This window comes from Conger conger, chromosome 9 (genome assembly GCF_963514075.1).
Source record: "Conger conger chromosome 9, fConCon1.1, whole genome shotgun sequence".
NCBI classification, from domain to species: Eukaryota; Metazoa; Chordata; class Actinopteri; order Anguilliformes; family Congridae; genus Conger; species Conger conger.
This window is the reverse complement of record NC_083768.1, coordinates 49,487,576-49,513,913: the sequence shown is the minus strand read 5'-3', so window position 1 is coordinate 49,513,913 and position 26,338 is coordinate 49,487,576. Positions and strand designations below refer to the sequence as shown.

Below are 26,338 nucleotides of genomic sequence, written 5' to 3'. Positions count from 1 at the left end.
TGGTTATTGCCAATTCATATTGGAATGGAAAAGTCATTTTATATATTTGTTAATTGTTGACTAAAGTTCATCCTACGGTTCATCCTAATGTATGAATATTCATGTACAAATTAATTAGCTAGTTAACTAATGAAAGGTTAATGTCATGCTTAATGTACTTGTCCATCATCAACTCATGTTAACAACTACATTAGTTAATGCCATCTTATTGTGGTGTGACCACATTTTGAGTACTACTGTTTTGATGTGGGGTTATTGGAGTAACCGCGCGCTGGTCCCTGGCAGGTGGCCACGTGGGTGGACGACACGCTGAGCACGGTGGCCTCCAAGCTGGAGCACGGGGCCCAGGCCTTCAGCGAGCTGCAGGGGGAACGCATCGTGTCTCTGCACTGCTGCGCTCTGTACACCTGCGCCCAGCTGGAGACCTGCCTCTGCTGGTGGTGAGTCATGGCCACTGGGCGCCCTGCTCATTTCTGCTTAATGTGAGAGTTTTTTGAGGGTTTGGGGTTAAATTGTTTACCCACTGGTTTAATGCATCAAACGTTGCCAACTGAACTTATAGACCTGTGGAGGATGGGCTTGCCCCTATAGCCGGGATCATCCCAAGAGTTTGAGGGTTTTTCTCCCCGTAAGGGAGTCATTTATTTCATATTTGGGAGCTTAGGGCCGATATGTTTTTTTCCCTTCTGTTACTTTGTGTGACAGTCTGCTGTGTAATGCACTATACCAATTGAAAAATTGAAATTTAAAAATTATAATTGTACTAACCTCTCCTTTTTCTTCAGGGGTGTTGTGCCGTTCAGCCAACGCAAGAAGATGCTGGAGAAGGCCCGAGCCAAGAACAAGAAGCCAAAGTCCAGCGCCGGCATATCCTCCATCCCCAACATCACCGTGGGAACACAGGTCAGAGCACGGGGTATTGTTCTTCTGAGCAAGCGGCATGATCTTTTGTAAATTAAAACCGCTCAAAACATTGACATAATTTACATAGAGGTCATCAAACGAAGCATTGATGGCTACACATTTGATATGGGGGGTTAATTCGGAAAGTGGGAAAGTGGAAAATGTAAGGATAAATATGTGATCTATCCTGCACCCCTTCCCGGAATAATATGTGCGCTTGTGGACCCGCAGGTGTGCCTGAGGAACAACCCGCTGTACCACGCGGGCGCGGTGGCCTTCTCCGTCAGCACGGGCGTGCCCAAGGTGGGGGTGCTGCTGGAGTCTGTGTGGAACATGAACGACAGCTGCAGGTTCCAGCTGCGCTCTCCAGAAAGCCTCAAGAGTCTGGACAAGACCGGCAAGACCCAGGAGGCCAAGTGAGACTGCTTATAGTTACAGTTATACTCACTCACAGTGCAGATATTTTACACTTATACTGACTTACAGTACATTACAATACAGACATTCTTCAGTTATACTCACTTAGAGTGCAGATATTTTACACTTATACTGACTTATATTACATTACAATACACATATACACGGTTGATTAGACTTGCTACGCTTTAGACAGTGTCGGTCCTTGCTGCACTGCATCTTACTGTGCCTACCCTGGGGCTTGAACCACCGACTTTCCCAGTCTCAGCCACCTTAGTCACTAGAGCGGGGTCCCACTTGTCCTTGAAAATGTGGAAATATATACACTAGTTTTACAGTCATGGACAATGCCTGGAAATATTGTTGGCTAGGCTATAATTCAACCTATTAAGCAATATTTTTAGAGCTGAGATTGCCAAATTTTTTTTTTTCTCTCTTTTTTTTTTTTGTTGCCCGCTGAGATCACCCGGTGTCACAAGTTTTGGCTTAAGCACTTGCACATTGTCCACCCCCTGGGCCTTCCACCGTCTTTGAACTTTGTCCACGTTTCATGTATGTAACTCATGTGAAATGTCCTGGAGAATGACTTCCTGAAAAGAGCGGGAACCTTGGGGATGGCGACACGCAGCGACGGTGACCTCACACGGTCGCAAGTGCGCATAAAACTGACGGGCCGACCGACCCCTCCCCTCTCTGCCCGCAGGACCGAGAGCAAGCCGGAGGCGGTGAAGACTGAGATGGGCCCGCCTCCCTCCCCGGCGTCCACCTGCAGCGACACCTCGTCCATCGCCAGCAGCGCCTCGCTGCCCTACAGTACGTGAGCCACCCGCGTTAGCGCCATGAGCCCGTCTGCCGTTCAGTGCAGTCTGAGCCTCGCACTGCGTCCAACTCTGCGCTTCTGAAAGCACACCACTCAGGAGACTGCCTCCGCAATGACTATCTCAACATTTCATAACACTTATTCCCTATATTTTGTTGTAGCACCACTTGTGCTCTTTCCTACTTAGAAATGTGCATTTATATTGGTACTTAGTAAGAGTATTTACAGCTGAAAATGTGCTGCATAGATTGTCTATATCTGTGCTTTGTGTGTGGATACCTTCATATAGTGTGTGTTTATATGTATTGGTGAGTGTGTTACACGTTAGACGATGCCTCGCCGTTGTGGTGCCTGTGCTAACCGTTTTTTGTGTTATAGAGCGACGACGCTCTACTCCCGCCCCCAAAGAAGAGGAGAAAGTGAACGAAGAGCAGTGGCCTCTTCGGGAAGTGGTTTTTGTGGAGGATGTAAAAAATGTCCCTGTAGGAAAGGTGTGTGTGGCCCCAGTGACCAAACCCAGCTGTCTTCAAGGGGAGGGGGGAAAGAGGGATGGAATCTCAGAAACTTTTGGATTTATTGTGTAAAAATGCATTTTGAAATATGTAATGTTCCGGTTAATTCAAATGTGAATGTAACTGCAAATCTTTTCTGTAAAGCTTAATTTCATAATTTTATGTATTCCTAAATTTATGTATATACCTATATTTAATTAGTTTAATTTTTTTTAAATAGCACTTTTTGTTTCATACCATGTTTGTAATTTTAATATTACGAAATGCTTTGTAATTAGCATAAAATGTTAATGCACGATGCAATGCCCTGCTGTAAATGAACTGTACTGTCTCTCTGTTGTTGTGATGCTCCTTTGCCGGTACAACGTTTGCAAACCGCTCTCTCTTTTGAACTCAAGGTGCTAAAAGTCGATGGTGCGTATGTTGCTGTGAAATTTCCAGGGACGTCGAGCAGTGTGAGCAGCCAGAGCGCAGCTCCCTCTGACTCTGACCCGTCCTCACTGCTTCAGGACTGCAGGCTGCTCAGAATAGACGAGCTGCAGGTAGGGCCTCCCGCGTTTAACGCCACCGCTAACGCTAACGCGCAGCCCGCAGGGGGGGTGTTTCACCGGGCCGGAGACTGAGTTAGCTGGATACGTTGATAGAGTACGGTAGCACAGTTCCCTTATCCATTTATATAGTGGATAAAGGCACTATAAATGCCAACCATTTACCATTTACACTGTTACTTCGTGAGAAGGTCCTGGGTTTGCGCCCCACCCGGGCCTCTCTGTGTGGAGTTTGCATGTTCTCCCTGTGTCCGCGTTCTTTCCGGGTACTCCGGTTTCCTCCCACAGTCCAATGACATGCAGGTTAGGGACGGCACATGATAATTAGCTCATTAGCTAACTCTGGCACATGAACATTGATGTGGAAACTGAAATCGTTTATTTAATGTGCTCTGTCCCTGGTAAATATATACGGTAAAACCTGCAACAGCTGTTTTTACTTCAGTCCACGTTCCAGTTTTGTAAGGGTTTCAGGTTTTACTCAGTGAATTTGGCTATCTCAGTAATCCTGCTGTGTGAAATCCCCCCTGGTCTCTCTAATAGAGAAACTCTCCTCTGTTGTCGGTGACCCTGCTTTCCTCTGCTCTCTCCTTCGACAGGTTGTAAAAACCGGTGGAACTCCAAAAGTTCCCGATTGCTTCCAGCGCACTCCTAAAAAACTGTGTATACCTGAAAAGGCTGAAATATTGGCTGTGAATGTTGACTCCAAAGGTACTAAGTTTGTTTTTTGCTTCCCAATGTTTGTATTGTTTGCAACTATTTTTAGAGACTTAAACTCCCAGGTGTATCATGTTGAAGGTCTTGACCAGGTTCTGACCAGGTTGTGTTGACCAGGTTGTGTTGACCAGGTTGTGTTGACCAGGTTCTGACCAGGTTCTGACCAGGTTCTGACCAGGTTGTGTTGACCGGCTGCGGTTGTCTGCCCCTCAGGAGTCCATGCTGTGCTGAAGACGGGCAGCTGGGTGAGATACTGTATCTTTGATCTGGCCTCTGGGAAGGCTGAGCAGGAGAATAACTTCCCCACCAGCAGCCTGGCCTTTCTGGGCCAGAACGAGCGCAACGTGGCCATCTTCACTGCAGGGCAGGTGAGCTCCCACTACGTGCTAGCATGTTTCACACACTACTCGCTCTGCATTTTCCCCAGAGACGTGGCGTTACGGCTTTGATTGCACTACTTTTAAAACAACTTCGGAGGCTGGAACGTGGTTGCCTGAGCTTTCTCTGATCAATAATGAAGGCTGCAACTTGCAGAACTGCCGCTCACTGAATGTTTTTTGTTTTTCACAACAGTCTCTGTAAACTCTTGAGACTGCTGTGTGTGAGAATCCCAGGAGATCAACAGTTTGAGAGAGATAGTTTCTTGTTTCTTGTAGATGTGCATTCTCCTGCCTCTAACCCATTTGATTTTTGTTTTGTTAAGGAATCCCCAATAGTCCTGAGGGACGGAAACGGAACTATTTACCCCATGGCGAAAGACTGTATGGGTGGGATACGAGACCCCGATTGGCTGGATCTGCCCCCCATATCCAGCCTGGGTCTGGGGGTTCACTCTCTGGCCAACCTTCCCGCCAACTCGACTGTCAAGAAGAAGGCAGCCATTATCATCATGGCTGTGGAAGTATGTGCTCCTCGAATGTAACCCTCTACTAGGTCTGCTGTTAAAATGTCCCTAAATTAATGTGATGAATTAAGTGTTTGATTGGTTCCAGCATTTGTCTGCCTAAGTTGGAGGCAGCCCTAAATTTATCACTTTAGGATATGTCCAAAGTCAAATCAGCCATCTTCTGATGACCGATCTAGATCCCTGACCATGACACCATTACGGTGTTAGCAGTGATGGATCGCAGTGCTTTGAGTCTTGATCTTTGAGTATGTTCTTGGGTGAAAGAGGCCACTTATATATTTGACCGTGTGGTCCATCATTACCTGATAAAGCAGTAAATAGTCCTCAGTTAATCGTCGCATCTACGCAAGACGGTGTGGCTACATAGTTCTCAGTAATCACATCAGTCCCATAGTCATTAGTCAGCAGTTACTCTTGTCTTTGACCGCCACAACCCAGAATCCTCAATAATAACAGCAGTCCCATGGTCAGCGGTCACTCCTGTATTTCACCGCACGGTCCCATAATCCTCAGTAGTCACAGCGGTCCCATGGTCCTCGGGTCACTCCGGTATTTGACCGCACGGTCGTACGCGCGTGTGCCTTGCAGAAGCAGACCCTGATGCAGCAGGTGCTGCGCTGCGACTACGAGGCGTGCCGCCAGTACCTGGCCAACCTGGAGCAGGCCGTGCTGCTGGAGCAGAGCCCGCTCGCCCTTGCCGCCCTGCTGGGCCACCGCTGCGACGGCAACCGCAACGTCCTGCACGCAGCCGTCTCCGTCTGCTTCCCCGTCAGCAACAAGGAGACCAAGGAGGAGGAAGGTACGTCCGGGTCGGAGGTCACAGGGGGACCGCTGTTTCAGATTACGCGGCCTGAGAGAAGTCTTTGGGCTGCTTTGTTACATTTATTAGACTTTATGTGTACTCCCTTATTGATGAACCAGCAAATCTCTGCCGCTGAATAGTCTTCTTTCTTGCTGATGTTGTACAAAGCAGACACTATGTTACGGGTACGTTTTTAAGACCAAAATGAAACATTTCACATTTTTCTCATTTTTAAACTTAGAACTTTATGGGAGTCATTCAGTTTTATTTATAGGGCAAGGTTATTGGAACAGAGTTTAGAGCAAAGATGTGAGCTTTTATGTGGCGCAACATTAGTAGCGCAAATGGAAAAGCTGCGTTAGCCTACAGAGATAGTTGGATAGATATATAGATAGGTCCATTTATATAGGGCTTTTCGCTCACTCAAAGTGCTTTACACTCACTTCAACCGCCACCAATTTGCAACACCCACGGCAGTCATTTTGTGCCAGAATGCTCACGACACATCAGCTAAGGTGTATGCTCTATACTGTAGAGGGAGAGAACAATCGGAAAAGAGCCAGGCTCCTTACAAAAACAGCCCAGGCGTACAGCACTGTTTTCCAAGTTCTACCATCTTGTAGAGTTTCGCTCCAACCCTCCCAAACGCACCTTATTCAACAGCTAGATCTGGTTGAGCTGCTAATGTGCTGGTCGACCTCCCGGAACAGGGTTGGGAACGCCGGCGTGGAAGGATCACGTTTCCCGGCTGTGTTTTCCAGAAGCCGAGCGGTCGGAGAGGAACACGTTCGCGGAGAGGCTCTCCGCGGTGGAGGCCATCGCCAACGCCATCTCCGTGGTCTCCAGCAACAGCTCGGGGAACAGGACGGGATCGTCCAGCAGCCGCGGGTATTTACGGCACACCACCTTTTATTTAGCAGACTTACAGTATGTCTGCATATATGCCGCATGTTTAACGAAGGAGCAGAACCATCCGTAAGGTCTCACGTACACTGGGGTGCTCTCTGTGGTAATAGCGATATACCCTGCACCATGCAGAGGGTGTTTTCACAACGGCTGAAGCTAAAGACATCTAATTATATAACGGTCATATAAAAATGACAGTAGTACTTGCTAATTGCAGCAGTTAGCACGTGGTAGGTGGCCATGCTGAGCTACTGTGATTCTGTATGTTTTATGACTCTAACGAAGAGCAAAAAAGTGCTTATCTGTGCCAGTGTAGGACCCCTCCCAGCCCTGTACGGTGTGTGATTGGCCCCAGAGCTCTGGGCTCCGGGGCGTGCCTGCCCTGGCGGTAAGATTTAGCCGCGTATCGTAACGTAGCGCTGCTCTCCCTAGGCTGCGTCTGCGCGAGATGATGAGGCGGTCCCTGAGAGCCGCCGGATTGGGCCGCCACGAGTCAGGCCCCTCCTCCAGCGAGCACCAGGACCCCGTGTCCCCGCCCATCGCCCCGCCCAGCTGGGTGCCAGACCCCCCGCCCATGGATCCAGGTCAGCTGTTCTCAGCGTCGCCCAAAATCAGCCAACGATGCCATCACGCTTTGAGTCCTCGCTAACCGCGTTTTTTAACTATTTTGGCTTCCTCTAGATGGCGATATCGATTTCATCCTGGCTCCTGCTGTGGGTTCGCTCACCACGGCTTCTTCTGGCACGAGCCAGGGCCCCAGCACCTCGACTATACCAGGTGAGAGGAACTCAAGCTCTCCCACTTGACTCCGCGTCCAGCTCATATACAGCGGGCCAGGCTAGCCAGACCACGCTATAGTTTTGTCCCAACCCGATCGACGTTCCATCGTCTCGTATCTTGACGGACGGCTTCTGCTCTGTGTCCTGAAAGGGCCTTCCTCAGAGCCCTCGCTGGTGGAGTCCAAAGACCGGAAGGCCAACGCCCATCTGATCCTGAAGCTGATGTGTGACAGCGTTCTGCTCCGCCCGTACCTCCGGGAGCTGCTCTCTGCTAAGTATGTCTGCTCTGTTACACTCGAGAGGTCCGCTGGTTGTGTGACCCAGGGCAAGGTTGTCACATTTGGCTTGTTTTCAAAATACTAAAGTTAGCAGGTATCTTTCAGTGGGAGTAATATGCCCAACAACAGGTGATAGACCTTACAGGTGATAGACTGATGTCGTTACCTTCGGTGTTTGTTGACAAACACACAGTGAGTTCAGTTCAGTTGTACTTGTACAGTGCTTTTTATAGAGACATAACAGGCATGTCGAAGCCTGAACCCCAAAATAAATCCCCAAAAAAACCTTGACCACAAGGCCTGCCTGGCACTTCGAGAGGGCTCTAAGGGCTTAGCCAGAAACGCGGTGGATCTGTTGTTTGCCCCAGCCGGTCTGACTGGAAATGCAGCTAATCTCTGTGCTCTTCAGGTGAACCGTGGCTCCTGTTGCTGCAGGTTGTCCTTTCCTCCGGAGTAACGCTCCGGTCTCTTCTGTTCCACAGGGACGCCCGTGGAATGACCCCGTTCATGCTGGCCGTCAGCGGGAGGGCGTACCCGGCCGCCCTTACCATTTTGGAAGCCGCTCAGAAAATAGCCAAAGGTATGGTGTCCTGTGAGGACCACAGTGTCGAGCTGCGGAAACGTTTGCGTTTCGAAATAACTGTAGTGCTGTTACGATTTTGAGGTCAAAGTTTAAGCAGATTTGTTTAGTCTGGTTCTTCAGCTTTGATTTAACTAGGTTTAGGAAGTTTAACCTGGATTATAATATTCCGTCTTAGCTTTGACAAACATTTAGTACTTTCTATATTCTCTCTTGCCTTCGTCAAACCTTTAATGCAGCAACTTGTCCAGCTTTACCTTGGAAGCAGGTTGTTTAACATTGCAATACCTGATTCAGTTGGCTAATCAAGGCCTTCAGTCAAGTGCTTAGTGCTAAAAGTGGTAAAAGAAAAACATGTCCACTCTCTTCGCATAACATCAGACACCCTTACTTTATTGATAATATGCTAATACTCTCATTGCCATGGTCATTATATTAGTATGTTACTCCTCTGTTTGACTGCATCACTTCACTGTGTGGTGCAGGGGACTCTGGCCCCGGGGAGAAGGACGACACAGACTCTGTGTTCATGGAGATGATCTGCCCCGCCGGAACCAACCCGGACGACTCGCCCCTCTACGTGCTCTGCTGCAACGACACCTGCAGCTTCACCTGGACCGGGGCCGAGCACATCAACCAGGTGAGCGTCACACCGCGTCCACTAGGGGGCGGCGTGAGAAGTGCACGTTTGAGCGAGCAGTTGGCAGGTGATGTGTGGGGGGAGGGGGGGGTTGGGTGTTTTGCGTTTGAGGGTGATGTGCAGTGGGACTCTGAGGCGGAATTTAGCCTGACAGCCGTGTGTGTTTTCAGGACATCTTTGAGTGCCGGACCTGCGGTTTGTTGGAGTCTCTGTGCTGTTGTACGGAGTGTGCCAGGGTTTGCCACAAGGGTCACGACTGCAAGTAAGAGCGCTTCACCGGCGCGTTCAGGACCTCGTCCTAGAAGTGTCCTGCTTGCCTACCGTGCTGTATGCATACCACAGCCTTTTACTGTCTACCAAGTAAACTCACTCGACTCTGTGCCTAAACTCACTCAACTCTGTGCCTAAACCCACTCAATTATGTGCCTAAACTCACTCAATTATGTGCCTAAACTCACTCAACTCTGTGCCTAAACCCACTCAATTCTGTGCCTAAACTCACTCAATTATGTGCCTAAACTCACTCAACTCTGTGCCTAAACCCACTCAATTCTGTGCGTAAACTCACTCAATTATGTGCCTAAACTCACTCAACTCTGTGCCTAAACTCACTCAACTCTGTGCCTAAACTCACTCAATTCTGTGCCTAAACTCACTCAATTCTGTGCCTAAACTCACTCAATTCTGTGCCTAAACTCACTCAATTATGTGCCTAAACTCACTCAATTATGTGCCTAAACCCACTCAACTCTGTGCCTAAACTCACTCAACTCTGTGCCTAAACTCACTCAACTCTGTGCCTAAACCCACTCAATTCTGTGTGTAAACTCACTCAATTCTGTGCCTAAACTCACTCAACTCTGTGCCTGAACTCACTCAACTCTGTGTGGCTCCCAGGCTCAAGAGGACTTCTCCCACTGCTTACTGTGATTGCTGGGAGAAGTGTAAGTGCAAGACCCTGATCGCAGGGCAGAAGTCAGCCCGCCTGGACCTGCTGTACAGACTGCTGACCACCACCAGCCTGGTCACCACACCCAACAGCAGGCAAGTGTGGAGAGGGCCCCCGGAGGGCCTTCACTCCCTCTCTCCCCCCCCCTCGCTCCCTCTCCCCCCCCCTCCTCGCTCCCTCTCCCCCCCCTCCCTCTCTCCCCCTCTCCACCCTTGCTCCCTCTCTCTCCCCCTCCCTCACTCCCCCCCTCCCTCCCTCGCTCCCTCTCTCCCCCCCTCCCTCGCTCCCTCTCTCCCCCAGGCTCTGAGTTTAACTGTGCTTCTCCATCTCGCCACAGGGGGGAGCACATCCTCCTCTTCCTGGTCCAGACTGTCGCCAGGCAGAGTGTGGAGCACTGCCAGTACCGGCCCCCGCGGATCAGGGAGGACAGGAACCGCAAAGCTGCTAATGCTGAAGGTGTGTCTGAGTGTGTCTGAGTGAAAGGCTTTTAAGGTGAAGTCTACTTCACAGACAGTCAAGAGAACTCAGTCCCTTGTGTTCCATGGCGCAGTGATGTTATCACACAGGCAAAAGGCCAGGTCTCTTAGTGAGTCAGATGTGTCCTGCTGTTAAGCTTTTCCTGTTGAACTGGGCCAGTGCATCCAGACTATAGACTGTAGAAAATACAGACTTGTCGAAATACAGCAATTGTCTGTCGCCTGTTTCCCTTCCATGCGGTTGTGAAATGCACGCTCTCCCCCTATTTTGATTTGTCCACAAAATATGTCTGTATTGTCCTAATAACACGATAGCAGTTGGGCACATGGAGGAACATTAGATGAAGGCATAACACCTACACAACACATGGAATGCAGTTTGAGTGTGAATCACGCCTCGTGTAATTACGGTCGGTACAGTGATGTGAAAACACGCTCGCTGAGGTGGCAGTGTAAAGTGCGGTTGGGAGCTGCGGTGGTGAGTGGTCTTCTCTCCTCTCCTCTCCTCAGACTCGGACATGCCAGACCACGACCTAGAGCCCCCGCGCTTCGCCCAGCTGGCTCTGGAGCGCGTGCTGCAGGACTGGAACGCCCTCAAGTCCATGGTCCTCTTCGGCTCCCGCGAGAACAAAGACCCGTACGTAGGGCCTCGGCCTCCCCTCCTCAAATCAGAGTGCTGTCTGTACAAGAGCCCCTCCCCCTCCATTCAATCCTCCAATCTGTGCGATGTTTCTGAGAGAGCTCCTCCTCCTCTGCCCACTTCCCCTATCAGAGTGGTGTTTGTGTGAGAGCTCCTCCCCCTCCACACCCTCCCCCTATCAGAGTGGGCTTTCTGTCAGTGTTCCACCCTCTTCACTTCCTCCTATCAGAATGCTGTCTGTATAAGAGCCTTGGCTCAGTGCTGACCCCCCCTCCCTCCCTCTCTCCCCCAGGCTGAGTGCCAGTAGTCGTATCGGGCACCTCCTCCCCGAGGAGCAGGTGTACCTCAACCAGCAGAGCGCCACCATCAGGCTGGACTGCTTTACGCACTGCCTCATCGTCAAGTGCGCCCCCGACATCACGGTAAGGCCGCTGGGCTTTCACAGCGCTCCGCCACGCGCTTCCCTGTGCGCTACACGCTAACCCGCGCGTCTCCCGCTAACCCGCGCGTCTCTCCCCCGCCGCAGTTCATCGACACGCTCCTGGGCACGCTGGTGAAGGAGCTGCAGAACAAGTACACGCCTGGGCGGCGGGAGGAGGCCGTGGACGTCACCATGCGCTTCCTGCGCTCGGTTGCCCGTGTCTTCGTCATCCTCAGCGTGGAGATGGCCTCATCCAAGAAGAAGAAGTACGTGTGCTGCAGCCGCCTCCGAGGAGCCAACATGCAGGATTCGAGCTCACTTATTCATTATATTACATTAGAAGGCATTTAGCATACAACAAAGTGATTCTCTTCCACTCAGCTAGGGTGTATCACGTGTTGACAATGTCATTTAAAGAAACCAGAGAAAATGCTCAGACAACAACTTGCATATTTATGTAAGCCAGTAGCAAGTAAAATAAACACTTATAATTTATTTTATATATGTACTTGCGTACTGTACATGCATAAATCCATGACATCCCCAGGGAAAGGGCGAGTTTATAATCCAGTGACAGTGTCGCTCAAGTGAAATCGTGTCATTTGTTGCCATGCCGTTGTGTTGGTGCTGATTGGCTGCTCTGGCGTGTCAGTAACTTCATCCCCCAGCCTATCGGGAAGTGCAGGCGGGTGTTCCAGGCCCTGTTGCCGTACGCGGTGGAGGAGCTGTGTAACGTGGCCGAGTCGCTGATCGTGCCCGTGCGCATGGGCATCGCCCGCCCCACCGCGCCCTTCACGCTGGCCAGCACCAGCATCGACGCCGTGCAGGGCAGCGAGGAGCTCTTCTCCGTTGAGCCTCTGCCGCCCCGGCCCTCGCCCGACCAGTCCAACAGGTACGGAGCCCCTCCGCTTCTGCCAAGAGCCGCTCAAGCTCGACTGCTGTGGGAAGTCACTGCAGGAGTGCAGTGCTGCTGTTGTTAGTTAGTTTGTGTTGCTGAAGGTTTCAGTTCAAGCTAGGGTTAGATTTGATATTCATATGCAGTGGATTGCAAAAGTATGAGTGAAACTACATATTTGCAACATTTGGACAGAAATTCCATCATATCATATGACATCTGGGTATTATGACAAAAAGTGTATGTGAGGGACATTTTCTGTATGTTCCCTTTTGAAATGGGTGAATACTTTTGCAATACACACATTTCTAGAACTTTCATTGTGATGGAACAGAGTACTTTCAGATCTTAAGTCTTAGACAAATTCCACATGAATGTTTTTTGGCATTGTGAAATGTTAAACTACTTTTGTAATCCACTATATACTCTGCTTAGACCCTATTTTGTGAAGTTGTATTCAGGGCAAAGACTACAAGAGACTATTGAGGGGCTACTGGTTGGTTTGGGCTCTGTCCGTTAGGCTCACCCATCTGCTTGTGTGTACAGCTCCAGCCAATCAGCCTCCTCCTACATCATGAGGAACCCGCAGCCTCGCCGGAGCAGCCAATCACAGCCGGTCCGGGGGAGGGACGAGGAGCAGGACGAGATCGTCTCCGCCGACGTCGAGGAGGTCAGCGGGCGGGTCGCGGTATTTCATCGCTTCTCTTCGACCGCGGGGGGGTGCGACCGCTCTCATCTCCCTCTGGGCGTGGTCCGAGCGCTCAAACTGCTCTCTGTGCGTCAGGTGGAGGTGGTGGAGGGCGTGGCCGGGGAGGAGGATCACCACGACGACCAGGAGGAGCAGGGGGAGGAGAACGCCGAGGTGGAGGGGCAGCATGACGAACACGACGAGGACGGTGAGAGACGTGGGCCGAACTACAACACCCACAATCACCTGGGGCCTGTGATTCAACCATCAAAGCCTGAGACATTCACTCGCATTCCTGCAACCTCTTCTTCTTTACCTCATAACGCACTATGAATAAGGATATGTACATGGGGGCGGCCTGTAGCGTAGTGATTAAGGTAAATGACTGGGACACGCAAAGACGTTGGTTCTAATCCCGGTGTAGCCATAATAAGATCTGCACAGCCGTTGGGCCCTTGAGCAAGGCCCTTAACCCTGCTTTGCTCCAGGGGAAGATTGTCTCCTGCTTAGTCTAATCAACTGTACGTCATTCTGGATAAGAGCATCTGCCAAATGCCAATAATGTAATGTAATGTACATTGGTCATAGTTTTGTAACTAAAATGAAATGATCCATTAGGCCTATATTACATATCCATTATTGTTCTTCTGTAAAGCATTTTAAAGTAGATTTAATAATTGTGCTGTGTTAGTGAGTTGAGAAGGCCTCACTGTAGATGGTTGTCCTGTCTCTAGGCAGTGACATGGAGCTGGATTTGCTGGCAGCCGCAGAGACGGAGAGTGACAGCGAGAGTAACCATAGTAACCAAGATAATGCCAGCGGCCGGAGGAGCGTTGTCACCGCAGCAACCGCTGGCTCTGAAGCAGGTACTTACACTGTATTTATTATTTATTTACATATTCATTTTCTGGTTTGGATACTCTTTTCTGCTCAAGCGTAAGGCTCATAGATATACTTTGTTTTATCACAAGCGTGTATGTTTTGAATTTGACTTCAGAATTTGGCATTTTCATAACATTTCACATGAACCAAGGAAAAGTCCCTCTTAAGGAAATAAAAGCAGTTTTTCTGCTATTTGCGAAACCCATTTTTAAAATTGTTTAAAATATTTTCAAATGTTCACCATGGTAACCTTTAACCGCATTCCAAAAGTATATTCATACAAGGCTTTTATTTTTTTAAATAATGACACTGCCAAGAAAAAGGCCAAAAGTGAATGGCTTTGTAGTGAATTAAACAGTAGGAGTAGTTTGTATTTGAAAAGTGGCATATATTTCATTTGCAGGAAGTAGGGTCTCCCTGGCATATCCTTTCTTTGGTATGGGCCTTTCTTTATTTCCATGGGTATCCATCAAGGACAGTGTGAACTTTGTACACCCGAGTTTATAAAGAGCTTTCCCAGCATTGTCCCCAGCCCCCTTCCCCACCCCCGTAACACCATCCGCATTATTAACACAAGCTCTCCTCCTTCTCCTAAGTCTTAACCACAGATTGTTTTTGGTTTGTTTTGCCATCAGGTTTTTTTAAATAACACCCTAATGAAAGTCTTCTGTTAATCTTTGCTTAGTATGCTAATGCTTGAGAGGTTAATTCCATTGTTGATAAGCTTTCTTATTTAAAGTTGAGAATTGTTGTGCAGACTGCATTACAGTTCATTCTGAATACAAAAGCATATCAGACCTCCCTGCCGTTCTAAGTGCGTGTGATTGGTGCTCGTGCGTGACTGATGTGCTAACTGTCAAATCGGTGAGGAGTGTGCTGACTGTAACTGTGGTGGCCTGTGTCTTACGGTGTCGTGGAGCGGCTAACCCAAGAGTGTCTCTGGCCCCGGCCCTCCCGCCCCCCGGCCCACCCCCCCACACTGAACTGTCTCTTGTTTTGAATCCCCCTCCTCCCTCCCGAAGGTGCCAGCAGTGTCCCTGCCTTCTTTTCAGAGGACGACTCCCAGTCCAACGACTCGAGCGACTCGGACAGCAGCAGCAGCCAGAGCGACGACGTGGACCAGGAGACCTACCTGGTGGACGAGCCCCTGGAGCGCACGTCCAGCGGCTCGCACGCCAACAGCGCCGCCCAGGCCCCGCGCTCCATGCAGTGGGCCGTGCGCTCCACCCCCAGCCAGCGGGCCCCCGGGGCCGCGCCCTCCAGCTCCTCCACCCCCGCCGGTCAGTGAGGCTCTGTCCCCCACTCTACAGCCAGGCTTGGGCCTAAGAAGCTGCTTTTAGCTGCTAGGCAGCCTTTAAAACTGTGATGGGCAGTTTTTTTACTGCCTTGAACTGCCGGGCTTGTCCAGCATTACAACATAGGTTTCTGCACCCACAGCAGCCTAATTTCATAACGATTCTGAAAGCTAATGTTCCAAAACTATTTTCTTGAAATTACATTACATGGCATTTAGCAGATGCTCTTATCCAGAGCAACGTACAGCAAAGTGCAAATTAAACACAAGAACAAGTGCAAAGAAGACCTGAGAGGACAGTACAGTTCCGTAGTACAGTACAGTACCTCGAGGTTGAAATTTTTATTTCTAAATTATAGCCGCACAGTTTTATTTTGTTATGTAGGCTAAGGGAAAATGTGTCCAGGCATATTTCAAAACAGCTCGTTGAGGCTGTGCCTAGGCTTTCCAGAGTTGTTACCCGGAGTTGGGAATGATGATCCTGTGTGATACTGAGGCCTTGCGGTCCTTGTCTCCTGGCAGCGAGCTCCACGGGGCTGATCTACATCGACCCGTCCAACCTGCGGCGGACCGGGGCCATCAGCACCAGCGCGGCCGCAGCCGCCGCTGCCCTGGAGGCCAGCAACTCCAGCAGCTACCTGACCTCGGCCAGCAGCCTGGCCCGCGCCTACAGCATCGTCATCCGGCAGATCTCCGACCTCATGGGCCTCATCCCCAAATACAACCACCTGGTGTACTCCCAGTACCCCGCCGCCGTCAAGCTCACCTACCAGGACGCAGTCAACCTACAGGTGGGGCTGCCAGGACCTCATCCGTGCACCACGGGCCTGGTCTCGGTCACATTACATTTACGTATTTGTAATTTTGGTTCACTGACGCAGCTATGAAGCCTTCCATTAATTTCTACATTCATAAACTAAAGGCCTTCCCTACTCGTACCATTATGATAGCTTACATTCAATACATTTGTGAGACCTGACCTATATCATAATACCTGGTCAGCTTTGAACTCCAGCATGCATATCCATGTGCACAATGTGAAGGTTTGTTAATCACTTCACGAAGCAGCTCAACGAGGTCGATGTGCAGTCCTCAGTTAGTGTGTGAGCCGATAGTGTGAGCGTGTGTCTTTCCACGGTTTCAGAACTACGTGGAGGAGAAGCTGATCCCCACCTGGAACTGGATGGTGTCCATCATGGACTCCACCGAGGCCCAGCTGCGGTACGGCTCGGCCCTGTCCTCCGCCGGAGACCCGGGGCACCCCAGCCACCCGCTCCACGCTTCGCAGCACTCCACCCGCCGCGACCGCATGACCGCCCGCGAGGAGGCCAGCCTGAGGACGCTGGAGGGCCGCAGGTAAGGGCCTGACACAGAGACACAGCTCAGGCACATTCTGATATACACCCATAAGGGCCTGACACAGAGACACAGCTCAAGCACATTCTGATATACACCCATAAGGGCCTGACACAGAGACACAGCTCAAGCACATTCTGATATACACCCATAAGGGCCTGACACAGAGACACAGCTCAAGCACATTCTGATATACACCCATAAGGGCCTGACACAGAGACACAGCTCAAGCACATTCTGATATACACCCATAAGGGCCTGACACAGAGACACAGCTCAGGCACATTCTGATATACACCCATAAGGGCCTGACACAGAGACACAGCTCAAGCACATTCTGATATACACCCATAAGGGCCTGACACAGAGACACAGCTCAGGCACATTCTGATATACACCCATAAGGGCCTGACACAGAGACACAGCTCAGGCACATTCTGATATACACCCATAAGGGCCTGACACAGAGACACAGCTCAGGCACATTCTGATATACACCCATAAGGGCCTGACACAGAGACACAGCTCGGGCACATTCTGATATACACCCATAAGGGCCTGACACAGAGACACAGCTCAGGCACATTCTGATATACACCCATAAGGGCCTGACACAGAGACACAGCTCAAGCACATTCTGATATACACCCATAAGGGCCTGACACAGAGACACAGCTCAAGCACATTCTGATATACACCCATAAGGGCCTGACACAGAGACACAGCTCAGGCACATTCTGATATACACCCATAAGGGCCTGACACAGAGACACAGCTCAGGCACATTCTGATATACACCCATAAGGGCCTGACACAGAGACACAGCTCAAGCACATTCTTACATAAACTCATAAGGGTTGCATTTTAGGACCCATTCAACCACTCATCTGCCTCCATAGACCATTGAGCAAATGACTCTTCAAGTCTATAGAACCGAGGCTCAAAATAGCAATAGCAAATGGCTGATGTTATTATCTAAGGAACAGAAGCCAATATACTGTGTTCCACAGGAACATCTTAAAATCAGACTGCTCTGTTTGCGTGTGTGTCGCAGGCGTGCCGCCACTCTGCTCAGCGCGCGGCAGGGGATGCTGTCGGCCCGAGGGGACTTCCTGAACTACGCCCTCTCGCTGATGCGCTCCCACAACGACGAGCACTCGGACGTGCTGCCCGTGCTGGACGTGTGCTCGCTCAAACACGTGGCCTACGTCTTCCAGGCCCTCATCTACTGGATCAAGGCCATGAACCAGCAGACCACCCTGGACACGCCCCAGCTGGACAGGAAGAGGTACGACGCCCCGTGTGCCGGAATCTTCCGCAGGCCCAGTGTCTGTGAGGCTACCATAGTGCAAACGGCCTCGACCAGGGTTGCCCAACCCTGTTCCTGAGGTTCTACCATCCTGCAGGTTTTCATTTCAACACGAATTTGGCACACATGATTCTACTGATTAGCAGCTCAATGAAATCTGAAGCTGTTGAATGATGTGTGCTTTGTTAAGATTGAAGTGAAAACCTACAGGACAGTAGACTTCCAGAAACAGGGTTGTGCAGTTCTGGCCTAGCCTTTTCTTGGTTGATGGCTTGTAGGTATTTCAAAATTAATGTCTATAGATGAGGAAAATAGACTATGATAGACTGTTGGGGGACAATCTCCATAATCTTAAATCAGTGCATTTTGGTACAGGGTTTGGCTTTGTTTAAAATGTGTTCTGTGCAAAGGTGACCAAAGCACTAAAGTGTTGTTTGCTCCATAATGTCTGTTAGAACCCGTGAGATTCTGGAGCTGGGTTTGGACAACGAAGACTCAGAACATGAAAATGATGAAGACACCAATCAGAGTGAGTTTCATCATTATGCCCCCCCCCCCCCGATTTCTCACTGTTAAGGAAGGTTTAAATTATATGTATGAATTTGCATCTGATGTGTCTGGAAGCTGTGGCTATGATGGTTTGGTGGACTGAGACATTTTTGTGAACGTCAGGAATAACTGATGTTCTTCCTGGGGGTGACATGGCTCAGGCAGTAAGAGCAGTCGTCTGGCAGTCGGAGGGTTGCCGGTTCGATCCCCTGCCCAGGCTGTGTCGAAGTGTCCCTGAGCAAGACACCTAACCCCCCAAATGCTCCTGACGAGCTGGTCGGCGCCTTGCATGGCAGCCAATCGCCGTCGGTGTGTGAGTGTGTGTATGAATGTGTATGAATATTTACTTTCACTGAAAGTAAATATTAGAAGCAGCTCGAATGCATCATTGGTTTACAAAATGTGTGCCACCTCATCACACACCACAACCTACCTTTGAACCATTTTCTTCCTCTGAGCTGATTTTGCATAGATGCAAACGACTGCAACAGATTGATTTCTGAAGTAGAATGAATATGAAGCTACATGACCTGCTGGATTGGTTTTACTGTAACTGTCTACTGTGTGCAGTGGGAATATGAAGCCCCTCCCACCTTAGTGACTGACATCCCCCCCCCCCTCCAGGCTCCACCCTCCACGACAAGGAAGAGGACCCTGTTCCAGCCGAAACTGGCCAGAACCACCCCTTCTTCCGCCGCTCCGACTCCATGACCTTCCTGGGCTGCATCCCGCCCAACCCCTTCGAGGTGCCCCTTGCCGAGGCCATCCCCCTGGCAGACCAGCCTCACCTGCTACAGGTGAGGGCCCCGAACCGAGGCTAGCTCCACATGTCTTAGATGTAACTGCCAGTCTACATGTTAAAAGTCCTCTTATTCTGTTAGAAGCAGTTGATGATATTGTCATCAAAAGATTCATTTTAGTCTCCTTCTAAGGAGACCAAACATGACTATTGTAGGAGTCATGTTTGTTAGTTATTGAATACCTCTAAAGAAAGAGTTTCCTTTTGCTTCTAACAATAAAGGTGTTAAAAGAGTAACATGGTGGTTGGTCACACTTTCCAGGTTTTTAAATACATCCGAGGCTAGCTTCACATAGCGGCTTCCACTCGTCCTGTGTGTTACCTTTTGTCCTTGTGGCTGTTGCCGGCTCATTTCTCTCACGCCCACACAAAGCATTTGAAACACTTGTGGGCTGATTGCATGATGCGTCGGAGGATTTGCATGCATCTTGACTCATTTAGGGATTCGTTTTGTGGGATTTAATTTGTCACTCGGATTGACCGGCGAGTGGTTGTGAAACATTCAGTCGGTGTTTGTATTTTAATGGCTAAAGCGGTTTTATGTCATTGCAGCCCAATGCCAGGAAGGAGGATCTGTTTGGCCGGCCCAGTCAGGGCCTGTACTCGTCCACGTTCAGCGCCAGTAAAGGCTTATCCGAGCTGTCTCTGGACCGGAACTGCCTGGAGGTAATCACCCCTGCCACACACCTCACAAGAAACAACAAGGCCTACTGTGGCGGCTCAGGGCATGCACATAGTTTGAAGGCATATAGTATTGTTTTCGGTAGGTTCTAAACTCTCTACATATTTCGGGAGCAACCTCCCAACACAGCGTTGTTTAACTTTCCCACCTCCCCGGCGGTCTGTCCCAGGTGCTGCCCACTAAGATGTCGTACTCGGCCAACATGAAGAACGTGATGAGCATGCAGGCTCGCCAGAAGGCCGGGGAGGAGCAGGCGGCCGAGGAGGAGATGGAGGTGCCCAAGCCCGGCCCCTCCGCCCACGACCTGGCGGCCCAGCTCAAGAGCAGCCTGCTGGCCGAGATCGGGCTGACCGAGAGCGAGGGTCCACCCCTGCCCTCCTTCAGGTGAGAATTACAGAATATTATTCATTTACAGGACAGTCAAGCCCAAGTCTGAACACTGAGGTGAACCACAAGCATATTTGCTGGGGAGGGCGGGGACCAGTGTGAACAGACAGCATTCCAGATGACTAACAGAGCAGGCTACTTTGGTCATGTGGACAATGCAAGTTTGCTAAGATAATTTACCAACCGTTTTCTCTGGGTCAATAGTCAAACGGAGTTACCTGACATGTCCATCAAATTTCCTGTCACTTCTGATTGATTCATTACATTCCCATTTACAATCAGATAACTCCAGTAAACCAGAGATGAATTGGCAAAATGTTTTTGTTCTTCCTTTATGTGTGCAATTCCATGATAACTGATGTTATAACTGCTAGGTATTTTGGTGGTGAAGCCCAATACAGATAAGAGTTATTTCCTCCTGAGGGTTATAAAAGCATATGCCAGTCTCTTATGTAGCTCTATTGGACTTTACCAATCAGGTAAATCCTGCAGTTGTAATGTCAGTTACCGTGGACTTGCCCGTTTGTCAGAGTGCCCTTTTGGGGTAGGTCACCATGTGTCCATCCTGTCTCATGGCCGTCTCTCTCATGGCAGACCTCACTGCAGTTTCATGGGCATGGTGATCTCTCACGACATGCTGCTGGGCCGCTGGCGGCTCTCCCTGGAGCTCTTCGGCCGCGTCTTCATGGAGGACGTCGGTGCGGAGCCCGGATCGGTAAGCCTGACCCTCCTCCCTCTGCTGGCCCAGCGAGGCCCAAACCTGCCCAGCCAAGGGGTCGGCTTTCCAGCTATGAGTTTCACTATTCGCCCCCTAGGGATACCTATATTTTTGTTCGAAACGCCAATTTTCCCATTGGACTCCATTCATTTTTTGACAGCAATTTTTTTCTGTTTCCGTATGTGCCACATATTTTTTATTAGAATTTTTCCCCAGTTCCATTTTCCCCCACAAAAATGCTCTGCTGTAAAATCTTTGCACCCTCGTTTGACAACTTCCCTGCTCTTTCTGTGTTGACGCATGAGCAGTGAGCGAACGTGCTGCCCTGTGTGGCAGAATTTTCCCCCATGAGCCGTCCCTCCCTCCCGAACCGTCCCCTAAAACGCCTCCCCCGTGCCCCGCAGATCCTGACGGAGCTGGGCGGCTTCGAGGTGAAGGAGTCCAAGTTCCGGCGGGAGATGGAGAAGCTGCGGAACCAGCAGTCGCGGGACCTGGCCCTGGAGGTAGAGCGGGAGCGGGAGCAGCTCATCCAGCAGACCATGCGGCAGCTCAACGCGCACTTCGGCCGCCGCTGCGCTACCACGCCCATGGCCGTGCACCGCGTCAAGGTCACCTTCAAGGACGAGCCGGGCGAGGGCAGCGGCGTGGCCCGCAGCTTCTACACCGCCATCGCCCAGGCCTTCCTCTCCAGCGACAAGCTGCCCAACCTCGACTGCGTGCAGAGCGCCTCCAAGGGCATGCAGGCCAGCAGTACGTACAGTACAGCCGGCAAACCGTACAACCGACCTACAGTACAGCCAAGATGTATTCAGCCTGTAGTTCAGCCAGCATACAGTACAACCGGCCTATAGTTCAGCCAGCCTTTAGTACAGCTGGCCTTCAGTACAGCCAGCATATATTATACTTTATTACGGTTTATATATTCATATATTTTTGTCCATGGTGAACTTTTCATGGTCCTGTCATGAGCAGGCTTATTTTAGTAGCGTAGTTGTTTTGATGGTTGTTTGGTATTTTAACTGTCAGCCTTGACGTTTGTGTGAGGAGGGCTCAGTGTAATGGCTCTTGTCCTCTGCAGACCTGATGCAGCGCCTGAGGAACCGGGACCGGGAGAGAGAGAGGCGGAGCGGGGGGCTGCGGGCGGGGTCCCGCAGGGACAGGGACAGGTGAGCGCGGCCTGTTAGCTTCCCGCACGACTCGTTTAGTCCAGCTCGTCTGTATACGATAGGAGCAACACGTTTTTCAAAATGCACTGCAGTAATATATTTCACGTAACGCATTGTGCAGTATATCCCATTTCCATATCCCAGTTATTCACACTTTGTCAAACCATATAATTTACTTTGTATTTAAGTTTGGGAATTATGGCACTTATGCTAACATTAACACTTACACTCCAACCTCCTCTCATAACTTTTACCTCATAACTCTCGATGTACGTCGCTCTGGATAATATGATAATGTCTGCTAAATACCTTGTAATGTAATATAATGACACGTATAGCTTTTACCTCAGAATTAACTCACTGTGCTAACGCTGACACTTCAACCTCCTCTCTCATACCTCATAACTCGCTAGTTTCACTGGCACCCTGACCCTCCTCTCTCTGTCTCTCGGCATCAGGGATTCGAGGAGACAGCTGTCCATCGATACCAGGCCCTTCAGGCCAGCGTCCGAGGGGAACCCCAGCGACGAGCCGGACCCCCTGCCGGCTCACAGACAGGCCCTGGGAGAGAGGCTGTACCCCCGAGTGCACGCCATGCAGCCGGTACGACCAGCTCTGTTCTCACGCTCACTCGCTCTGAAACTGGCCGCTGTGTGGTCGATGGTAGTCTGCGGTGAATGGCCAGTGTGAATGGCAGCTTGTTGAGGTGACTGAGGCTGAGCTGTGCTTCCCATTGGTCCAGGCCTTCGCCAGTAAGATCACCGGCATGCTGCTGGAGCTGTCCCCCGCCCAGCTGCTGCTGCTCCTGGCCAGCGAAGACTCTCTGAGGGCCCGGGTGGAGGAGGCCATGGAGCTCATCATCGCCCACGGGAGGTACCTCTTCTCCCCCAGAGTGGGCTTCAGTCCTCATCTTACACTCCTCTCACCTTCCTCTTGCATTCCTCTCACTTTCCTCACGTTCCTCTCTCACACCCCTCTCCCACTCGTCTCTGCTGCAGGGAGAATGGAGCAGACAGCATCCTGGACCTGGGGCTGTTGGACACCTCCGACAAAGCACAGGTATGTTTTAATCATCCTGTACCCATAGGGAGTGTAATTATGGGAGGCCTCACTCGCATGCAGACATGGCCACATGGGGGTGCTGTGCTGAATGAGGCATATCTAGAAAGAGCATGCCTTGCAGGGTAATTGTGGTGTGTAGATGTGCGTCGACGTGCTTGTGACGCCTCGTCCCTCTCAGCAGCAGGAGAACCGTAAGCGGCACGGCTCTAGCCGCAGCGTGGTGGACATGGAGCTGGACGACCCCGACGACGGAGACGACAACGCCCCGCTCTTCTACCAGCCGGGCAAGAGGGGCTTCTACTCGCCCCGGCCCGGGAAGAACACGGAGGCCCGGCTCAACTGCTTCCGCAACATCGGCCGGTACGGACACGCCCGGGGTCTCGCTCTTCAGAGAGGGCTCCCAGGAATCTTTAGGGACATTAAAAGCTCTCGATTTTAAGTGGGGATTTTGAATGTCCCTGGTTATGGTTATGCATTTTACTCTGGATAGGTGTGTCTGTAGGCCAAATGCCTATAATGTATTGCAATGGGGAAAATTCAAGTTTGTGAGAGTGCAGTGATTTTGCACAGAGCACTCGAAGGTGCTTCATTTTCTACTGGCTTAGCCATTCTACAAAACCTTCCCTTCCCTGTACATATCCATGGCAACAAAACTCCAAAATTACGTTCAGTTACAGTTGTTCCATTTCAGAAAACAATCTCCTATGAATAAACTGATTATGATGTCAGAGAGTAGAACTTTTCTCTTTTAAAAATGTTTAACTCCATTCATTTAGAAGTAGAAATGTGATGTCATTTAGTGTTCTGGTGGACTGCTGCACTAAAAACAGTAATCACTGCGAAAATGTTTGTGCGTGGACAGGACAAACTAAAAGGGCCAATGTTCTCTGTTCCTCTCAGAATACTGGGCTTGTGCCTGCTGCAGAACGAGCTCTGCCCGATCACTCTGAACCGACACGTCATCAAGGTCCTGCTCGGGAGGAAGGTAAGAGGTTCCAGACTTTTCAGGTTTCCAGAGTTTTCAGTCTCCGAGGTTGTCCATGCTATGGTTTGCCTGGCCCCTCACCACTCGGCTGGTGTCTCTCCAGGTGAACTGGCACGATTTCGCCTTCTTTGATCCGGTGATGTACGAGAGCCTGAGGCAGCTGATCCGCCACGCCCAGACCGGCGAGGCTGAGACCGTGTTCGCCGAGATGGAGCTGGCCTTCGCCATCGACCTCTGCAAGGAGGAAGGCGCCGGGCAGGTAAGGGACACGATGAATGACAATGGGGAATGGATGATGATGTTCTGTTTGTCCATTACCAAACGATGGGATTGGTCTGTGAGACCAGGCACATTCTAATATGCGAGTGAATGTGTGGTTGCAGGTGGAGCTGCTGACCGGGGGTGTGAACATGCCCGTCACTCACCTGAACGTGTACGAGTACGTGAGGAAATACGCAGAGCACCGCATGCTGGTGGTGGCCGAGCAGCCTCTCCACGTAAGTGTCGGAAGCCCGGACCACAGTCTGGGCCTGCTGTGGAAGATAAAAGGGATAAGGGGATCTTTTGGGTGGCGAGTCCAGATAGTGCACTGGTGCATAGCACCTCATGGTTCAGAATTGAGCTAGCCAGACAACATTTCGACCTGGTGCAAGGTGTACTACTCCTTCATCAGGTACTACACTTACCTGAAAAAGACCAAGCTCACTTTAATGAATATTACCAGGGAACCTTAATAACGGTCTCCTTACTTTGCGTTCAATCAATGTTTAGTACAACGTTAGCATGCATGTGTGTGGACTTCAGTCTTCTGGGGGTTGCTGTTGTTGTTCCCCTTTGGTCATCCATGGTTGATTACTGGCTTTCCTGGATCTTCCTGGTGCCTTTTGCCCCATTGCTCCACACCACTACAGGTTTGTTCTCTCTCCACAGGCCATGAGGAAGGGTCTGTTGGACGTGCTTCCCAAAAACTCACTGGAGGACCTGACAGCCGAGGACTTCAGGCTCCTGGTCAATGGCTGTGGAGAGGTGAACGTGCAGATGCTCATCAGCTTCACCTCCTTCAACGACGAATCGGGTACGAGAAGAATCAGCGTTGGCCTTGATCTGCTCTATGGTTAGCTCTGCCACACGACCCGACTCACTGTCTTTTGGGTCGTCTTTGGTCACGACGGCAGTAATACATTTGCCTGCTTGGTCAAAACTGGTTTAGGCAGTCAGTCTGCACATTTAGGAATAATATTTACACAATTTATTATTTTTTTATTTTATGAATAGGTTTGTCATGGAAATGATTCTTAACTCACCAATCTGATTTGTGCAGGAGAAAACGCAGAGAAGCTGTTGCAGTTCAAGCGCTGGTTCTGGTCCATCGTTGAGAAAATGAGCATGACTGAGAGACAGGATTTGGTAAGGGATCGCCATTTCAACACAATACACACCATCTCCATAAGCGCTGCAGGATGAACCTGAAGCCAAAACCTCCTGTATCACAGTCAACCGCCAGTCGGTCGTGCTGTACTGAATGTCCTGAGTGCTTTGTGCAAACTAAGCAGGGTTTGTCCTACACATCCACACAGGTCTACTTCTGGACATCCAGCCCATCTCTCCCAGCCAGCGAAGAGGGCTTCCAGCCCATGCCCTCCATCACCATCCGGCCCCCGGATGACCAGCACCTCCCCACCGCCAACACCTGCATCTCCCGCCTCTATGTGCCGCTCTACTCCTCCAAACAGATACTCAAACAGAAACTCTTACTAGCCATCAAGACCAAGAACTTTGGTTTCGTGTAGAGGTTGACAAACAAGGTGTTTACTGTTGTGTAATATTACTAGTTCCATTTTTGTAGTTATTTTTTATTTGTCTATACTATTTTATGAAATTAAAAGTGCTGTCACATCCCTGGCGGTAAATCTTATTTTATTTTATTTTTTTTGTATTATTATTTCTGAAGATATATACATTCCTGCATTTGGGTTTGTAAAGTTGAGGAGCCCAAGGCTCTTGGATCAGCTCTAGACCATCACTTCCATTGCATTTAGCCAGACGGTAATCTGTTAGCTGAACCCCGGCCAAAGATGACAGCAAAAATATAAAATAAGGTTTCACTGTGATTTTTTTTTTTTTTGTTTCGTTTTGTTTTTTCCGCCCTGAGAAGAATGCTTAATATTATTGAAAGTTCACTGCTGCCTTTGTGAAGTCTCATTTTTTCTTGTATAGGGGGAGTAGGGAATTTCAAAATAAACTTGAGGATGCAAAATATGAAATTCATAA

The 26,338-nt window shown here is 50.1% G+C and overlaps 1 protein-coding gene across 5 annotated transcripts in view; it reads left to right on the top strand.

Annotated features, from left to right (window-relative positions):
* The window catches only part of LOC133136505 (E3 ubiquitin-protein ligase UBR5), a 49,429-nt gene extending 23,091 nt beyond the window's left edge, over positions 1-26,338 (top strand). The window contains exons 12-59 of one of the 5 annotated variants that reach the window (XM_061254056.1): positions 286-440; positions 786-903; positions 1,135-1,319; positions 2,024-2,133; positions 2,519-2,631; positions 3,051-3,194; positions 3,800-3,911; positions 4,131-4,285; positions 4,621-4,818; positions 5,413-5,623; positions 6,388-6,514; positions 6,965-7,116; positions 7,214-7,309; positions 7,463-7,586; positions 8,072-8,169; positions 8,655-8,809; positions 8,980-9,071; positions 9,707-9,853; positions 10,096-10,214; positions 10,745-10,871; positions 11,167-11,296; positions 11,401-11,561; positions 11,948-12,187; positions 12,737-12,860; positions 12,975-13,086; positions 13,613-13,744; positions 14,164-14,196; positions 14,783-15,040; positions 15,577-15,845; positions 16,199-16,410; positions 17,465-17,698; positions 18,175-18,248; positions 18,893-19,065; positions 19,620-19,733; positions 19,919-20,133; positions 20,731-20,851; positions 21,259-21,604; positions 21,933-22,020; positions 22,479-22,623; positions 22,763-22,893; positions 23,019-23,079; positions 23,264-23,442; positions 23,983-24,067; positions 24,171-24,326; positions 24,451-24,564; positions 24,998-25,142; positions 25,389-25,474; positions 25,645-26,338. In XM_061254056.1, the coding sequence (XP_061110040.1) occupies positions 286-440; positions 786-903; positions 1,135-1,319; positions 2,024-2,133; positions 2,519-2,631; positions 3,051-3,194; positions 3,800-3,911; positions 4,131-4,285; positions 4,621-4,818; positions 5,413-5,623; positions 6,388-6,514; positions 6,965-7,116; positions 7,214-7,309; positions 7,463-7,586; positions 8,072-8,169; positions 8,655-8,809; positions 8,980-9,071; positions 9,707-9,853; positions 10,096-10,214; positions 10,745-10,871; positions 11,167-11,296; positions 11,401-11,561; positions 11,948-12,187; positions 12,737-12,860; positions 12,975-13,086; positions 13,613-13,744; positions 14,164-14,196; positions 14,783-15,040; positions 15,577-15,845; positions 16,199-16,410; positions 17,465-17,698; positions 18,175-18,248; positions 18,893-19,065; positions 19,620-19,733; positions 19,919-20,133; positions 20,731-20,851; positions 21,259-21,604; positions 21,933-22,020; positions 22,479-22,623; positions 22,763-22,893; positions 23,019-23,079; positions 23,264-23,442; positions 23,983-24,067; positions 24,171-24,326; positions 24,451-24,564; positions 24,998-25,142; positions 25,389-25,474; positions 25,645-25,857 (7,089 nt within the window). In that variant the 3' untranslated portion in view covers positions 25,858-26,338. Of the gene's footprint in view, positions 1-285; positions 441-785; positions 904-1,134; positions 1,320-2,023; positions 2,134-2,518; positions 2,632-3,050; positions 3,195-3,799; positions 3,912-4,130; positions 4,286-4,620; positions 4,819-5,412; positions 5,624-6,387; positions 6,515-6,964; positions 7,117-7,213; positions 7,310-7,462; positions 7,587-8,071; positions 8,170-8,654; positions 8,810-8,979; positions 9,072-9,706; positions 9,854-10,095; positions 10,215-10,744; positions 10,872-11,166; positions 11,297-11,400; positions 11,562-11,947; positions 12,188-12,736; positions 12,861-12,974; positions 13,087-13,612; positions 13,745-14,163; positions 14,197-14,782; positions 15,041-15,576; positions 15,846-16,198; positions 16,411-17,464; positions 17,699-18,174; positions 18,249-18,892; positions 19,066-19,619; positions 19,734-19,918; positions 20,134-20,730; positions 20,852-21,258; positions 21,605-21,932; positions 22,021-22,478; positions 22,624-22,762; positions 22,894-23,018; positions 23,080-23,260; positions 23,443-23,982; positions 24,068-24,170; positions 24,327-24,450; positions 24,565-24,997; positions 25,143-25,388; positions 25,475-25,644 lie in introns of all 5 variants that reach the window. The other 4 variants (XM_061254055.1, XM_061254059.1, XM_061254058.1 and 1 more) reach the window with 4 other exon arrangements.